Genomic DNA, 18505 nt, shown 5'->3' with positions numbered 1-18505 from the left:
TTGTGAAAAAAAAATCTGTGTCTAAGATCATTGTGCCTTAGACATTTGCACAGAACTGTTTATTTTTCAGTTTTTCTCTGTTTAAAATATTTCATCAGTTATATATTGCTCTTGCATAGAGTAAATCATACTCCCAAGCTATAGTGATGCTCATTTTGTAAGTGAATCGAACTTTTAAAGTCAGTTCTTTTCAATTAATTGGTCAAATTATTTATTAGCAAATCAGTATGAATCAAAATCATTTTTAAAACTCTGTACTGCCTAATCACAAAAGTTTGGAAAAGTTATGGTAATTCGTAGGTCAAAAATGATGGGAGACCTACATGCTGTAATCAATCACACATTCAACTACCTGCTGCTTTCAGTTGTTTTTCAAAGATTTCTCTGCCAAGCACAAATCAAACAAGTCTTTATGATTTTAACAAAGCCTAAAATTGCTTAATTAAGCTTTGAGCACACATGTTGTTATAAAGAAATAAACAGGGATGTATTGCAACACACTCTGTGTCTCTTTTTTTTTTCAGTAGATGCAGGGTTTACCATGAAAGGCACAGGAAAAAATACACACAAGCCACAAAATGTGAAAGAAGAATGACTAAAAAGGAAACTTTTTGTGTTCCGATGAGTATGTGATAAAAGCCATGGGAATTCTGCCAAGGGATGCATTTTTTTTTTTTTTTTTTTGTCTATGCAAGCGATTTCATAACATCTGTCCTTCGACAGCTCTTTGTAGGTAATCAGTCTAAACAAGGTCTGCAAATTTATGCAGCTGTTTTTTGCACAGTATGCATTCCAGCCCTGCAACAAAATGTGGCTATTTAAAACATAATTTAGTGACAGAGAGCATGTTAAAACCATGCAACAATAAAGAAAAGTGTTCTGTAGTGAAAATATTTTTATTGAAAACTTATTTTCTTGACAACATTACGTTATTATTATATTACATTAGACATAGATAGTCCCCTCTATTATATTAGGGTGAAGTGTGTATTTTATGTTTTTATTTTTATTTTTTTAAATACTTTATACATAACCCTAGTTTAATATAAACCAGACAACTACACTATCCTGCAAAGACAAGGGATGGGGGGGGGGGGCACCCCTAAAAATTCCTTACAAGTACACACCTGTCTTCACCTGAAGTGACTCTGATTAACTCCAAATAAATCTCAACTGTATGAGATAAAAAATGAGCCATGGGCCACAAAGAGCTTACAAAGCTGGGCTACCAAAAAATATCTGAGGCATTAGATATACAATGGAACACAATAAAGACAGTCATCAACAAGTGGAGAAAGTATTGCACAACAGTTACATTATCAAGAACAGGACGTCCCCCCAAAACTGATGAGAAGACAAAGAGAAAACTTGTCAGGGAGGCTGTCAAAAGGTCTACAGCAACATTAAAGGAGCTGCAGCTCTTTCTGGTAAGTACTAGTTGCTCCCTACATGTGACAACAAATCTCCCATATTCTTCATCTGTCTGGGCTATGGGGCAGGGTGGCAAGACCAAGCCATAAAAAAAAAGAAAACATCCAATCTCCCAAAATCATGTGGAAACATGTGTTGTGTCTGATGAGAACAAGATTGAACTGTTTGTTCAAAATTGTAAAAGGTATATTTGGCACAAAAACAACAAAGCACATCAGCAAAAGAACTCCATACTAACGTTGAAGCATGGGGATGGCAGCATCATGCTTTGTGGCTGCTTTTCTTCAGCTGGAACTGGGGCTTTAGTGAAGGGAATCACTAAGGAGGGAATCATGAATAGTTCCATGTACCTGTCAATTTGAGACACCCCTCGCTGCAGCCTGTAGCACGATGACATAGCTGGATGGTGCAATACGTACTGGATAGTTCATTTTACAACATTTTAAATCGCATGATTTTAAACCTAAATTTGATGGATTAATAGCATGTTGTCACCACAAGTATATATTTTTATTTTTATTTCAGTGTCTGCAGGACATGTACGTACATTTAAAAAAAAAAAAAAACAGATTTTAAGTTTCATATACAAACTGATTACAGCAGTCAGATTAAGCGCTTGCCACTAAAGTGACCATTTATGACAAGTGACATGTACGTACATTAAAAACAAAACAAAAAAACAACAACTGATTTTAAGTTTAATATACAAACTGATCACAGCAGTCAGATCAAGCGCTTGTCACTAAAGTGACCATTTATTTTTATAAATAGTTGTCCTTTGGGCTATAGTGATTGCCGTCACACATGAAGCAGTCTGCTGAGCAGTAACCTTCAAAGTCTTTGGTCGAGTAAAAGGCACGAAGGATTCCTTTCCTTCCATCTCCAACATAGCCTGGCGGGAAAGTCTTTAAATAAGTCCCCACAACAAAGCGTAACAGCGTCCAGTACGTATTGGACCATCCAGCTACGTCATCGTGCTACAGGTTGCAGCAAGGACCTCTTGGTCAATTTTGGCACAGAAAATTCTGGCATCTGCTAGAAAGTTGAAAATGAAGATATCTTTCACCCTTCAGCATGACAATGATCCAAAGCACACATCCAAATCAACAAAAGAATGGCTTCAGCAAAAAAAGATTAATGTTTTGGAATGGCCCAGCCAGAGCCCAGACCTGAATCCTATAGAAAATCTATAGGGGGACCTGAAGAGGGCCATACACAGGAGATGCCCTCGCAATTTGACAGATCTGGAATGTTTTTCCAAAGAAGAGTGGGAAAATATTCCCAAGTCAAAATGTGCCAAGCTAATAAACTCTTATCCAAACAGATTGAGCTGTAAAAAAATCAAAGGGTGCTTCAGCTAAGTGTTAGTTCAGGGATGTGCACACTTATTCAGTTTGGTTATTCTGTTTTGTTTTTTTCTGAAATGTGTAACTTTAGTTTTCAGTGGCATTGCATATGTTGTAATTTTTACATTTAAAGGTGCAAGAATACTGATGATTTATTTTTGTTTAATTTTTTACATCACAAAAACCTGCTGTTTTGACAGGGGTGTGTAGACTTTTTATATTCACTGTATCTCATACTAAATTGTTTCAAAATCTTTAACAAAATCTAACATAAAACAAAGGCAATCTGAGTAAACACAAAATATAGTTTTTAAAGAATTGTTATTTATTGAAGCAAAAAAGTTATACAATACCAGCTGGGCCTGTGTGGAAAAAAATATTTGCCCCCTTAGTTACTAAATCCTCAAATCTATGAAACTGCATTCATAATGGGGTTCAGCTGGATTAGACACACCCAGGCCTAATTAATACCAGCCCTGTTCAATAAAATAAAAACTAAATAGAACTTTATCAGCAGCATGAAGTTGGCTAAATGGTCTCACCCAATAGCACAGGTTAAAAGAAATGTCAGAAATTATGAGTAAAAAAGTGACTGAAATACATCAGTCTGGGAAGGGTTACAAAGCTATTTCAAAAGCCCTGGGACTCAAAGAACCACAGTGAGAGCCATGATCTCGAAGGGGAGAAAACTTGGCACAGTAGTGAACCTTCCAAATTTCCTCCAAGAGCACAGCAACGACTCATCCAGGAAGTCACAAAAAAGCAATGGACAACATCCAAGGAACTGCAGGCCTCTCTCGCATCAATAAAGGTCACTGTTCATGACTCGACTATCAGAAAGACACTGGCCAAAAATGCTATCCATGGAAGAGTGGCGAAAACCACTGCTAACCCAGAAGAACATTAAGGTTTGTGTGAATTTTGCCAAAACACACTTTGATGATCCTCAAACCTTTTGGGAAAATGTTCTGTGGACTAATGAGACAAAAGAGGAACTGTTTGGAAGACAGGGTCATGTTACATCTGGCATAAATCAAACACAAAATTCCACAAAAAGAACATCATACCTACTGTCAAGCATGGTGGTGGTAGTGTGATGGTGTGGGGATGCTTTGCTGTTTCAGGGCCAGGGCAACTTGCAATAATTGAGAGAAACATGAATTCTGCTCTCTACCAGAAAATCCTAAAGAAGAATGTCCGGTCATCAGTCCATGAGTTGAAGCTCAAGCACAACTGGATTATGCAGCAAGACAATGATCCATAGAATAGGTGCAAGTCCACTTCTTAATGACTCAAAAGAACTTGGAGTCATTAAGATGTGGACATACACCTATGCTTTGGATCATTGTCTTGCTGCGCTAGTCAAAGTCCTGACTTGAACCCAATTGAGATGCTGTGGCAGGATATTAAATGGGCAGTTTATGCTTGAAAACCCTCCAATGTGGCTGAACTAAAGCAGTTCTGTAAAGAAGAATGGGTCAAAAATCCATTACAGTGTTGTGAATAACTGATCTCCAGATATCGGAAGTGTTCAGTGACAAAGGTGGCACAACCAGCTATTAAGTTTAAAGGGGCAGTCAGTTTTTCACATGGGTGATATAGGTGTTAACTTTTTTGACTAAAATATATATATATGAAAACTGTATTTTGTTTTCTCAGGTTGCCTTTGTTTTATGTTCTCATTTAAAGATCTAATACGGTTTAGTATGAAAAATACACAAAAATAAAAGAAAGCAGGAAATACTTTTTCACAGCACTGTACATATTTTGTCAAAATTGAGTAATAACTGAAATCTGGTCTCTTAGACTACGGTCTGACCAAAAGCATGAGTTTGAACCAGGACTATACATTTGTCAAACTGATGACAGAAGGAGGGCGCGTTAGTGAAAACATTGTCATTTTTTTATTTTACAAATCTGTTTGGTGACACTAGTGGTTGAGAAATTACACACTTCACCTTTAATATGAATTGCTATTAAGAGATATTAAGAGTTTGACATTTAGATGATTTTATTTGCAACAGTACAAACACTATACAAAAAAGAAACAGTATTTTACATTTGACAAGAAATAATGATAGCAAACAAGGCCCATGTAAATTTACATGCAGGCAGTGTATTCAACATAAGCTTTTAATGTTCAGCCAATTCAAAGTACTTCTGTGAACACAAGAAATCTGAATGGGATACAGCTACTTTGTGTCAGTAGAAAGTGCACCAGTTGCTGCTGTCACTGGGTGTCAGTCCCCCTGTTATCAGGAGAATGAGGTCCACAAACCACCAGATGCCAAGACCCCCCAGAGTAAGCAGCTTTCCCACTGCAGTCCCAGTGTGTCCAAGACAGAACCGATCAACCCCAAAACATCCCAGGAAAAATGAGTAGAGTAGGGTGGTGATGAAGTAGTGTCCAGTGTATCTTAAATAACAAAAGGACATTCAACAAAGATTGTATAGCATATAGGAAACAAGGGCTAGAACTGCACTAAACGAGCTGGTGACAATTAGAATTGATTATGGGAATGTTTTCAAGGTATATAGAGTACAGCTTATGATGTGATACAGCTTACAGATGGTCAGTCTTGAGATATTTTAGGCCCTATACAATATTTGCATTTGAGAATGTTTTAGGCTCAGTAATAGGGCTTCAAATTTCTCAAAGTTTGACAGCCCTCTTGTGGTAACAAAAGGAGCACAAATCTCTTGACCCCAACAGTAGGCCTAGAAGTCAAACTACAGCAAACACTATGTGTGACTGATGATTAACTGAATATAACTTTATAATTATACATCAATCATCATAAACGTGTGCTTGAATGATCAGTGGTTTCATACTCTGTTTTACTTACTTAATACATGGCTCATTGCCTCTTAAAAACTCTCTTGGTCCAGAGCACTCTATGCCGTCTAACGCTGTGCACAACACCTCGGTATGGTTCACATCTTTGTACACTTGACCTCCAAACTACAACAAAATATAAGGTGTGTTGTTGGATAAGCATAGATTGAATGAAAAAGTGTTTCAAAATATTGTTACATTAAAGGATTAGTTCACCCCAAAATAAAAATTCTCATAATTTACTCACCCTCATGCCATCCAAGATGTGTACGACCTTTCTTCTGCTGAACACAAACGAAGATTTTTAGAAGAATATTTCAGCTCAGTAGGTCCATACAATGTGAATGGGTGCCAAAGATCTGGTGGTTAAATCCATATCTTGAGAAGCGATATGATAGGTGTGGGTGAGAAACAGATCCGAATTTTTGTCCTTTTTCCTTCACCATCTCCTGTTTTTGGTGATTCAAAAATTTGTTCATATCACCCCTACTGCGCAGGGAGGAGAATTTATGATTAAAAACAAAAATACTTAAATATTGATCGGTTTCTTACCCACACCTATAGTGCATCCGGAAAGTATTCACAGCACTTCACTTTTTCGAAATTTTGTTATGTTACAGCCTTATTCCAAAATGTATTAATTTCATTAATTTCCTCAAAATTCTACAAATAATACCCCATAATGACAACATGAAAGAAGTTTGTTTGAAATCTTTGCAAATGTATTACAAAATAACATGCACATAAGTATTCACAGCCTTTGCCATGACACTCAAAATTGAGCTCAGGTGCATCCAGTTTCCACTGATCATCCTTGATATGTTTCTACAACTTGGAGACCACCTGTGGTAAATTCATGGGATATATATACCCATGAATTTATATAAGGTTTGTGAATGTCAGAGCACAAACCAAGCCATGAAGTCCAAGGAATTGTCTGTAGACCTCCGAGACAGGATTATATCGAGGCACAGATCTGGGGAAGGGTACAGAAACATTTCTGCAGCATTGAAGGTCCCAATGAGCACATTATTGGCCTCCATCATCCATAAATGGAAGACGTTTGGAATCACCAGGACTCTTCCTAGAGCTGGCCTCCTGGCCAAACTGAGCGATCGAGGGAAAAGGGCCTTAGTCAGGGAGGTGACCAAAAACCCAATGGTCACTCTGACAGAGCTCTGTGAAGAGAGGAGGACCTTCCAGAAGAACAACCTTCCAGAAGAACAACCATCTCTGAAGCACTCCACCAATCGGGTCTGTATGGTAGAGTGGCCAGACGGAAGCCACTCCTCAGTAAAAGGCACATGACAGCCCGCCTGGAGTTTGCCAGAAGGACTCTCAGACCATGAGAAACAAAATTCGGCCTGAATGGCATGCGTCATGTCTGTAGGAAACCAGGCACCGCTCATCCACTGGCCAAAACCATCCCTACAATGAAGTATGGTGGTGGCAGCATCATGCTGTTGGGATGTTTTTCAGCGGCAGGAACTGGGAGACTAGTCAGGATTGAGGGAAATATGAATGCAGCAATGTACAGAGACATCCTTGATGAAAACCTGCTCCAGAGCACTCTGGATCTCAGACTGGGGTGAAGGGTAATTGTCTTGTTGGAAGATGAACCTAAGCACACAGCCAAGATAACAAAGGAGTGGCTACAGGACAACACTGTGAATGTCCTTGAGTGGTCCAGCCAGAGCCCAGACTTGAACCTGATTGAACATCTCTGGAGAGATCTGAAAATGGCTGTGTACTGACTGTCCCCATCCAACCTGATGGAGCTTGAGAGGTCCTGCAAAGAAGAATGGGAGAAACTGCCCAAAAATAGGTGTGCCAAGCTTGTAGCATCATACACAAAAAGACTTGAGGCTGTAATTGGTGCCAAAGGTACTTCAACAAATTATAGAGTAAAGGCTGTGAATACTTTTAATTTTTTTATTTTTACTAAATTTGCAAAGCTTTCAAACAAACTTCTTTCACGTTGTCATTATGGGGTATTGTTTGTAGAATTTTGAGAAAAATTATGAATTTAATAAATTTTGGAGGGCTGTAATATAACAAAATGTGGAAAAAGTGAGGCGCAGTGAATACTTTCCAGATGCACTGTACAATATCATGTCTGAACACATGAACTTAACCACTGGAGTCTTATGGATTACTTCTATGCTATCTTTATGTGGACACTGGAGCTTCAAAATGTTGGCACTGTATGGACCTACAGAGCTAAAATATTCTTCTAAAAATAATTTGTGTTCTCCAGAAGAAAGGAAATCATACACATCTGGGATGCCAGGAGGGTGAGTAAAGCTGAATCATACGAGAATTTTTATATTTGGGTGAACTAACCCTTTAAATTAACCTGCACTGATGAACCTGTAAAATCAGTGGACAGTGGACTGCTTTCCAAAAACAAAAAAGTGTTTAATCTGCTTACCTTAACACATCCATAGCCCAATTCTTGAAAGGCAGAGACATTTCCCCCATGATCAACTGGATCTTGACAGAATATGAATTCATCTGGTCTAATTGAAATAAATAAAATGCATAAATAAAAATAAAGCCCACAAATTCTCTTAAAACATCAAGTCTGTAAAATACTTTAAAGGGGAGAACGGGGCTAGTTGTCACACTGGAATGTGTGCAGGGGCTATATCTCAGTAACATTAAGATGTGGTGACAAAAGTCCATTTGGGCAAATTTATGTTTTCTCTAGCAGAGGTTTCGTATGTTGACTTAAAGCGCTTTGTTCAAAAACCTCTTAAAAGAGAGTACATGTTTGTGAATTTTACCCTCCAAAGTAAAAATTTTAAACTATCATCATATTTTTGATTATAGCTCTTGGGCAAACATAATCAAACCACAATGGCATACAGGGATAGTTCACCCAAAAATTCTAATTTTTTATATTTGTTGGCCAAAACAATTAATTTTGCTGAAAAGTCTATGTTTAATTGTGCGTTGCATTGTGACGACAACATTCCCCGCTTTTGAGGCAAATTTTCATAAAAGGTCAACGTATGTTTAATGAACTTATGCATCTTTTCATCTAGACAAACTAACATTCCAAAATAAACATCCTGAGTGAAATATTTACTGGAGTTAAAAAGTAGAGAACATTCCCTGTCTTACGACAGTTAGGATCACTACTTTATTTTAAGAATGTGAAATGTCAGAATAAGATAATTATTTATTTCAGATTTTATTTCTTTCATCACCGTCCCAGTGGGTCAGAAGTTTGCATGCACTTTGTTAGTATTTGGCAGCATTGCTTTTATATTGTTTAACTTGGACCAAACATTTTGGGTAGCCTTTCACAAGCTTCTCACAATAAGTTGCTGGAATGTTGACCCATTCCTCCAGACAGAACTGGTGTAACCAAGTCAGGTTTGTAGGCCTCCTTGCTCACACAAGCTTTTCAGTTGACTGAAAGTTGACTTTGTTGTCCTTAAGCCATTTTGCCACAACTTTGGAGGGATGCTTGGGGTCACTGTCCATTTGGAAGACCCATTTGCTACCAAGCTTTAACTTCCTGGCTGATATCTTGAGATGTTGCTTCAATATATCCACATTCCTTCGTCATGATGCCATCTATTTTGTGAAGTGCACCAGTCCCTCCTGCAGCAAAGCATCCCCACAGCATGATACTTCACAGTTGGGATGGTGTTCTTCAGTTTGCAAGCCTCACCCTTTGTCCTCCAAACATAACAATGGTCATTATGGCTAAAAAGTTACATTTTTGTTTCATCAGACCAGAGGACATTTCTCCAAACAGTCAGATCTTTGTCCCCATGTACACTTGCAAATTGTAATCTGTAAGACTGTAGTCTTGCTTTTTTATGGCGGATTTGGATCAGCAGCTTCTTCCTAGCAGAGGAGACTTTCAGGTTATGCTGATGTATGTCTTGTTTTACTGTGGATATAGATAATTGTCTACTTGTTTCCTCCAGCATCTTCACAAGGTACTTCGCTGTTGTTCTGGATTTATTTGCACTTTTCTAACCAAACTACGTTCATCTCTAGGAGCCAGAATGTGTCTCTTCCTGAGTCGTATAATGGTTTTGTCATCCCTTCAGGCATTTGGAAATTGCTCCCAAGGATGAACCAGACTTGTGGAAGTCCACAATTTTGAGGTCTTGGCTGATTCTTTAGATTTTCCCATGATGTCAAGCAAAGAGGCACAGAGTTTGAAGGTAGGCCTTAAAATACATCCACAGGTACACCTCCAATTGACTAAAATTAGCCTCATCAGAAGCGAATTGCCAAAAGGCTTGACATAATTTTCTGGAACTTTCCAAGCTGCTTAATGGCACAGTTAACTTAGTGTATGTACATTTCTGACCCACTGGAATTGAGATATAGTCAAATAAATATGAAACAGTCTGTCAGTAAAACTGTAACGTGTCATGCAAAAAGTAGATGTCCAAAACTAAAATATGAAATGGTTTTAATGACTTTAACCTAAGTGTTAAAACCTCTGACTTTAACTGTACATAAGCAAACACCGTTTACATTAAACAGCTTGCACGCTTCAGCAAATTGGGACTCGTTTACTTACAGGTATCGACAAAGGACTACTGGTGATGAAGGGCTGTATTCATATCGATCAATATTATTTGATGTTTCGGTAGGTATAACACTCTCTGTCACATTTTCTTCGGGCTGTTCGCTGAACAGGATTGATTTGCTGGTCGTCACTCCGTTTCCGGGTGGCTCGCTTGAGTTTTGAGAATGAATCCCATCCAGACATTGTAAAAGCAGTACTGTGAGGAGCAACAAGAACTGTCCGCATAATAAAATATGATAATAACGAATCGAAATATGTGGCATGATCTTTTTTTCACAGCAGTGAGGGAGAACGTCAAAATGATCTTCCAGCTAATGCACGAGAGCTGCTACCGAGCGCTGGTTTTGGAGCTACATATGTAAATACCAGTTTATACAAATATTTCTTGCGTTTTTATTCGATTAAAAATTCAATCTACGTGACGCACTGTGACCGAACATATACCATGTTATACTACTAATAACGCTCAAAAGCCAATTTCATTTAACAACATAGGTGGCGCTTAGCGATGACGTCATTTTCACCAGAGCGTACGTCATTGTATAGCGTTTATATCAATAACTAAATTATAATAACTTATGTATGTAGTTACTTTGCGCTCTGTGCTTGTCAATAAACCATCTGTTTCTAACCATGGATTGCGACGACTCGGGTCATATAAATTATAATAAGTATTTTAGGGAGTGGAAAAATGTATAAACATCACTAAGAAAGAACAGTGGAGATGTATCCTATATCGTTAAAAAAGTTAAGTATGATTTTTATTTACTTTAGATCCCCCACGTCAATTGTGTCTCTCCATCGTGAGTTTCTTGTTTAAGGGCGACCTCTTCTGGTGAAATTAAGATGTGCAATCATGTTGCCTAGACGGGCAGTTTGAAATTAATGAATAGATTCAATACAATAATTTAAGGTGCAATCAATAATTTTCTCCATTTAAAAAAAAAAAATACTCCTATAACGTGAAAAATTACTATTATAATTTACAAAATGTAACAAATGTTCAGAACTTCTTAAACTACTTAAAAGAGTTCTCATTAAAAAAAATCCTTGTTTTTAAAAAATAAAAAAGATTATCTGTTGTCCAATGTCAGTTTTTCTTTGCCCACTCTAACCTATTCTTTTTGTTTTTCTGTTTCAAAAGTGTCTTTCTTTGCAATTCTTCCCATAAGGCCTGCATCCACTAAAGTCTCTCTTTACTGATGTACATGAAACTTGTGTTGAGCAGGTAGAATTAAATGAAGCTGTCAGCGGAGGACATGTGAAGCGTCTATTTCGTAAACTAGTCTCTGATGTACTTATCCTCTTGTTTAGTTGTACATCTGGCCTTCAACAACTCTTTCTGTCCTTGTTAGAGCCAGTTGTCCTTTGTCTTTGAAGACTGTTGTGTACTCCTTGGTATGATAGCTTCATTCAAAATATTCAAATATTCATTTCAAACATTATAGCCTTCATTCCTCAAAATAACGATTGACTGAGTTCCTAGAGAAAGCTGTTTCTTTTTTTGTTTTTGCCATTTTTGACCTAATATAGACCTTAAGTCATGCCAGTCTATTGCATACCATGGCAACTCAAAAACAAGCACAAAGACAATGTTAAGCTCCATTTCTAGAAACAAATTAGCATTTAGCATGATTACTCAAGAATAAGGTGTTGAAGTGATGGCTGCTGGAAATGAGGCCTGTCTAGATTTTATAAAAAAAAAAAAAATAGTGATGATGCTGTTTTTTTTACATCAGTAATGTCCTGACTACACTTTGTGATCAGAATGCATCGTGTGTGCGTGTGTGTGCGTGCGTGCGTGTGCGCGTGCCTTCTAAATGTTTTTAATTAAATTCAGCAGTCTTAAACATCTGGGATAGCATAAGGGTAAGTAAATTATGAAAGAATTGTAATTTTGGGGTGAAGTAACCCTTTAAATGACATGTATATAAGGTGCATAACTAGTAGGCTAACTATCTACAAAATATGTTGCAATAAATTAATGTCTACCCATTTTAAAAAAATCAATACAGATAAAGAAAATAACATCAAATTTTTGAAAAGAAATGGAAGGAAAGAAAGAAAGAAAAAAAACAGAGACGGGAATAAAACATGTAATATATTTAATGGTTGCTCTGCAACTCTTTTGTGAATTGTATAATTGTTCACACCTTTACACAGCAGATACAGACTAATGAATAAATATATTAACTTTTAATCCAAATCTTTAGTTGATACATAGGCTTATAATGCACATAATCACAGCTTAATTTTTTTTTTTTTACATGTTGAATTTGCTTCTGTTCCTGTACAGACTCTAGAGAACCCAAGATGCAGTGTGTTTTGCTCACAGTCATGTTGTGACGTAACCAAAGGTGATGCATGAAATCCAGTAACAGCATGCTTGTTTGTATCAGTTTCACAATCTGATAGAAATAATGAGGTTTGTGACAGAGGGTAGGGTCTACATCGGGGTCGGTAGCTCACATTGAGAAAATGGGGATGGTGAACCTGGTATGATACTCCAGAGGAGGTGGCAGCAGATGTAGTTCTGGAATTCTGTGGATAATGTAAGATACTTCTATGTTCTGAAACAAGCACATCCTGTGAAAATGCCAAACAGAGCAAATACAGTGAACATTAGAATAGTGATCAGTAGTGGTTCAGTTTGTTAAAATGGACTGTATGTGAAATAAGGACCTACCTGAGAGGTCGTTCTGTGCTTCTGAAAGCTGGATGGTAAATCTGGCATACCAATGAGTCCTTGTTGTGAGGATGAGACTCCAGAGATGTAATCTTGGCCCTCCCCTTCCTTTGACTTTCTGGATAGCCAAGGACCAGTTGCTTCAGATGCCAAAAGTGGGATGGTTCCAGCATAATTAAACTGACGTACATTTGACAAGAAATGTGGTGGCACACACAGAGAATGAACTAGGCCTGGTGTGGGGATGTAATAGTGCCGCCGCGCGAGCAAACCCTTGGAAGACACATCAGTCTCATCTGCTTTAAACTTGTGTTGTTCTCCATTTCTGTTATCAAAGGGTTCATTTTCAGTACCCTCCTCACCATGCTTTTCCCTGCTGTTGATCTCTACATTCCTATCTTCTTGTTTCTCCTCTTTCAATCCGTTCATTGGTTCTTGAACTGTTGTAGAGATTTCTCTGGAATTTTGGTCATCCAGAGAAACTGAGTTCTTGCCATCTCTGTTACTCTCCTTTTCCTCTCCATCCAGGTCACTCTCATTACTATCTGCAAAATTAATATCTCAAAACATTAAAAGAGGACAAAAAAGAACAAAAGAGATGATGATGATGAAAAAGCATACTTCTATAAACAATAACTAATAATATATACAAAAAATTTGTTTACAATAAAAAAACAAATTCCATGAATTATACAGGTATTGAAACCACACACCTGTTGAGGTTGATGTCACAACATTGGGTTCTTGAATTAAGTAAATCGATGAACTTTGATTGAAAGATGAATCTTCCGACAAAACAATTCTTTTTTTCGGTTCCACTTCTTCACATCTCTGATGCAACGTTTGTGTCCTAAATATCATAAAAATACTGTCAATTGGCATTACATGAAATCTCTTCAGACCTATATTTGGGACATTTGAAAGAAGAAAATAAAATTTTTTACAAAAGTTTCTGACCTTTTCTCTCTTCTCCCATTCCCGGTATCACGGAATCCTTTTGCAAACGGATTATTATCGATTTTCAGCTGAGTTACCTGTCATTAAAAAAACAATAATAATGATAATAATAAACATATGGTTATATTTTGTATGAGGGTAACACACATCTTATGTGTTGGAAATTGTTTACATTTCTAGTGGGTAACTGTATGTGTTTTGTGTTTGATCAATCTAAAAAACATTAAAGCACATCGTTCCCATTTTTCTGAAACTTCAATCTACAATCAACTGATAAAGGATATATGTTATGGTCAGTTGGTTAGAAACATGAGCAACCACCACCCTATAAATTTTTCCCATTAGCTGAATTGGGGATTCACCAATGTAACATTTACATTGATAAGTCTGCTCACCTTTTCATTTTGGTATGCTGTCACAGCAATGAATTCTGTCTCAGGAAACACGTAGGTTTTGAATGTACTGTAAGGAAGTTTGAGGATATTGTTGGCTCGAACAATATGAAACCTCGGCTGATATTTGTGCATGGAGTTTAAAACTGTCTGCAAATCAACAGCAAAAAAAATAAATACATTATATACAAAATAACAAGCAAACATAATTAATTGTTGTTTTCATGTCATGAATTATTTTAACAGAATAAAGACAATTAATCTCTTTGTATGATACGGATTCAGGTTACAAAAAACTCCTAAATAGGCTACTCTTCGAATTAACTACATTTAAACAATCATATTTAATCAAGCGTTAACATTTTTTACGTTGCACAGACTATGCGTAGACAAAAATTTAATTAATATGAAATTTGCGAGAAAAATCGACCATCAATCATGAATCACATATTAAACCACTCACAAATCCATGTTTGTCAGATATGTTGTTCGTCAGCTTCAGTTTATGAAAGGTCACAATTTTGGACATCCAATGCTCCCCAGTGGCAGGACTGTCTGGGTGAACGTACGTTCGCTTCGGCATTTCTGGGTCGGCCTTGCCAGCCACCATCCAGCGAGAGTTGTGAAACTTGTATCTGTAGTCATCAGTTGCGACTATATCCATCAGCAGAATATATCTCGCGTTTCTGTCAAATCCGCTGCAGCGCACTTTATATGGTGGAAACATTCGCCTCAAAGAAGCAAATACATTTGGTTTGTTTTGTTTTTCGTTTACATACATGTTTTAATAGGCTACACGCTGTCACCTCAACAAATAAATACACATGCAAATTGTATAAGAAATTGTGAAGCTGGTTTCGGCTGAATGCGTAAAGGCGCATTTTCATAAGACCTGCGCGTTTCAAAACAGCTAAAATAATTAGGCCTAAGTTGTAACACAGTCCTTACCTTCCAGACTTGGTTATGACCATCTCCGTGCCGCTTTTGTGAAACTGGCCCCACAGTTCCTTGCCCTCCAGGTGAACCGCGGTGTCATCCTCCGGTGCCAGTTGGGAATCTCTAGTGTCCACTTGGAGGTGAGCAGGAGACGCCGCTTCATTGAGTGCCAAACGAATGGAGTTATAGACCACGTTTCCAACCTGTTGCTTCCCGTATCCAAACGGGGAAAACTGAGACTGCTGTCCAAGCGTCGAACTAATTGTGAAGTCCGAGCGACCGGCCGGTGAAAAGTGCTGATAAGCCATTCTTTAAATTTGCGCAGCAGTCTACTTGTGACTTTATTTTATAATGACGTCAATGATCACCCCATCCACACAATGAGGGCAATAACCCCTCTCTGGTGTCTTCAGAATTCACTCCTATGTGCAGTAGCTAAATCATGCTGCTTTGAGTGTTTCAGGATCAGTGTTATGACCCCGTCCACACAACACTTGGCATTTTAACCTCTTCACCACGTTGGTACTGTAGTGTGTAAAAACAAATTTCGCGTTTTTGAGTTAGTCACCCATTGTTATGGTTGTATTATTTGGTCCTGTTGAGTGCAAAAAGAAAAAATTCAAGTGCAGAGTCAGTAGAGGCGCAAATATGAGCCCATAGTTTCCAGACAACATGATAGTTTGTGGTCGGAAAGGGAGAGTGTATTTGAAGACAGGGGTTTCTGATTGGCTCAGTGGATACATCTAAACCAATTGTATTTCATAAGGGCGTGGTAAATTGATTTTTCTAAGAAACAACTGCAACAAACTGATTTCATGCAAACAGAGCTTCAGCTGTCCAAATGTATGTGTTGCTCAAAGTGAAGAGTCTTGAATACATGCACATAACATTGACAACACCTAAGCAAAAACTATTTAACTATTAAAAAAGTTGAAAATAAAATGACATTGATCGTGAATGTGTTTTTGTGTTATGTTAAAAACCAAAGTTAGTAATTAACAAAACATGAAAACAAAATTCCCCTAAATCATAAATGTACATTTTATAGCAAATATTGAGGTACATGTATCATGTTAATGAATCCGTATATTTCAGAAATTGATCAGCCTCCTGAAATGACCTCCAGTAATCCATGATTATTCTGATATTATTTAGACATTAAATATAATATTCCATACTTTAATGGGAAAACAGTCTGAAGAATACATATAAATACAACTAATGCTCTTTTTAGGACTGTTACATTAAATTACCCTTCCTCCCACTCACCTCCCACAAGAACACCCATAATCAATCTTACATCTAAATGCTTCACACAAAAGCACAACCATAAAGTATTCTCTCTTTCACCCAGTAAATAAATAAAGCTGTATAGGCTTTATCTTGCCGATGTTTCACATATTTCACAAAGACAAGCCAGAACATTCTTGTCAAAGAATAGGAATTTGGATTAATTGTAGCACTTTTCACAATGCACATTAGTCATACTGATTGTCTTCAATGTCTTAAAGTCCCTAGTAAACAGCTTAATTGGAAAAACTTAATTGAAAATCATGCCCTAATGTCTTTAAGCCCCCAGTGAGCAAGCCAAAGGTGACCGTGATGACAATTACAAACTCAAATGGAGAAAGAGAGAGAGAGAGAGAGAGAGAAAAACTTGGGGGGGCAGTCCTCCTGTTGTTATGCAGCATGAATACAATGACAATTTGATTTAGCTATGTGTTTAACTAGTGATGTTTTATTGGGAGTAGATTGATGTAACATTTTTCACTGTAAAAAACATTGCTGTAAATTTACGGCCAAATTACAGCAATCTACTGTGATTCTTAAATGCAATAGTTAGCTGTTAAAAGTTTTGTATTCTGGGAGATCAAGAGCAGGCTCACTTTTAACTAACTAGTTTTATGGTAAAAAGCTGTTGTTTGCAAGGCATTAGGGGAAAATGAACATTTAAAATCATTATATCATCTTGGCAAAATCTGTAGTGACATTTTGAAACATATTTTAAAACCCTCCATGAAAATGTTAGTTTGTGGCACATGGTTAATGTTCATGATGTTTCTGACCAACACCTCTGTTATTTATCATCTCACATCAGCCTTTACTTCTCTAGCTAATAAGAAGTCAAATAAAAAAATCAACCTTTGAAGAAATATTAAATGTACAATGTTGCCAGGATTGAACAGTGTATTTTTTATGAAAAACAACAATCTGTACACAGTGAAATAACACTCCTAAGGGAAATACCCATAAGCCTTTGTGCTTGAATAAATATGTATGCTTTGGCAATGCATTGGGGCTACAAAAATTGTAAAAAAAACAAAATAAAAAATCAAACAAAATAACATGTACAGAAGTTTTTATTCAGACTTAATAGAAATCTTATTTAAATTAGTTGTGTTTTGTTTAAAGTCACAATTATGGTGATTAGTGTTCTCCTGAGCTGGCACCCTAGACCTTCAATATTATGTTTTCCAGCCAGTCAATTTATGATTAAAGTAAAACACTAGCTGTTGCACTGTGCTGGAAGACAAAATTTAAAGTCTGCATACTTTCTACACACACAGATATCAACTTTCGGCATACAAAACGCAACAATGGTGACAATTAACAAACATACTTTTACGTAAAAAGTAAAAGCTGACCATTAAAATGCAAGTAACTTAGACTTCAACTAAAATTACATCAAAATAAACCAGTAAATAGTAAAAAAAAATAGAAGTAATTTCTTCATGCTGCAGTGCATGCTGGGAACTTAGCTGTTAATTTCAACAACAGTAGATAGAATGTAATTTGACAGCTATATGCAGATAAATTACAGTTGTATACTATAGCTGTTAAAACTGTATCTAGCTGTTAATTTCAGCAACAGCAAGACACTGTTATTTTTACAGTAACATCCTGGCAACCCTGCTGCCAGTTCTTTACTGTTTTTTGACGAATTTTTTTTTAATAGTGTAGGCAATGTTTAAAAGGGGTATTGATTGACAATTTTGGGAGGGTTGCCCTCAAAAGTGTCCCGTCTTTTCCAGCGCTCTGATTTTGTCCTTAAACATCATGCTGTGACATGAGCATGGAGCTGGGGAGTGACTGGGCATTCAACCTCTGCAAAGCTGATGTGTGCTTTTGATTGGCCTGGCTGGATTAGGTAGTGTATTCGGTTACAAGTTTTTATTGCAGAAGAGTTTTGGCTGCACATTCCATGAGGGCTCCAAAACGCCACAGTAAACACAGTGAGAGCAGCAGGATCCAAACACAAGCCTGTTCAGGCTCCTAAAGTGTCTGTTGTGTAGCATTTATTTAGTTTTTTGATTATTTATTTGTCTGCATTTTTGTCATATTCACAGTCACATGTAAAAA

At 37.1% G+C, this 18505-nt stretch overlaps 2 protein-coding genes across 4 annotated transcripts; both read right to left on the bottom strand.

Moving 5' to 3' along the window:
• Nucleotides 1–4668: 4668 nt before the first annotated feature.
• Nucleotides 4669–10688, bottom strand: LOC127642924 (TM2 domain-containing protein 2-like). 3 transcript variants are annotated; one of them, XM_052125371.1, is made up of 4 exons: nucleotides 10166–10688; nucleotides 8045–8132; nucleotides 5624–5739; nucleotides 4669–5193 (listed from the first exon to the last, which is right to left on the bottom strand). In XM_052125371.1, exons 1-4 carry the CDS (start codon nucleotides 10435–10437, stop codon nucleotides 4980–4982), a joined length of 690 nt encoding a protein of 229 aa, XP_051981331.1. In that variant the 5' UTR covers nucleotides 10438–10688; the 3' UTR covers nucleotides 4669–4979. The 3 variants fall into 3 exon arrangements, with proteins under 3 accessions (XP_051981331.1, XP_051981333.1, XP_051981332.1); XM_052125373.1 differs by lacking the exon at nucleotides 10166–10688 and adding an exon at nucleotides 5861–5894 and having other exon boundaries at nucleotides 8045–8131; XM_052125372.1 differs by lacking the exon at nucleotides 10166–10688 and adding an exon at nucleotides 5861–5897 and having other exon boundaries at nucleotides 8045–8109.
• A 1633-nt stretch (nucleotides 10689–12321) lies between these two features.
• On the bottom strand, nucleotides 12322–15453 carry LOC127637354 (T-box transcription factor TBX3-like). The gene is made up of 8 exons (XM_052118374.1): nucleotides 15158–15453; nucleotides 14673–14940; nucleotides 14213–14359; nucleotides 13818–13894; nucleotides 13574–13710; nucleotides 12861–13405; nucleotides 12527–12760; nucleotides 12322–12327 (listed from the first exon to the last, which is right to left on the bottom strand). The coding sequence occupies exons 1-8, from the start codon at nucleotides 15451–15453 to the stop codon at nucleotides 12322–12324; spliced, it is 1710 nt and encodes a 569-aa protein (XP_051974334.1).
• Nucleotides 15454–18505: the final 3052 nt, after the last annotated feature.

This window comes from Xyrauchen texanus, chromosome 4 (assembly GCF_025860055.1).
Source record: "Xyrauchen texanus isolate HMW12.3.18 chromosome 4, RBS_HiC_50CHRs, whole genome shotgun sequence".
Taxonomy (NCBI): Eukaryota; Metazoa; Chordata; class Actinopteri; order Cypriniformes; family Catostomidae; genus Xyrauchen; species Xyrauchen texanus.
Note: the sequence above shows the minus strand (reverse complement) of the source record. Positions and strands in the feature narration are given on the sequence as shown.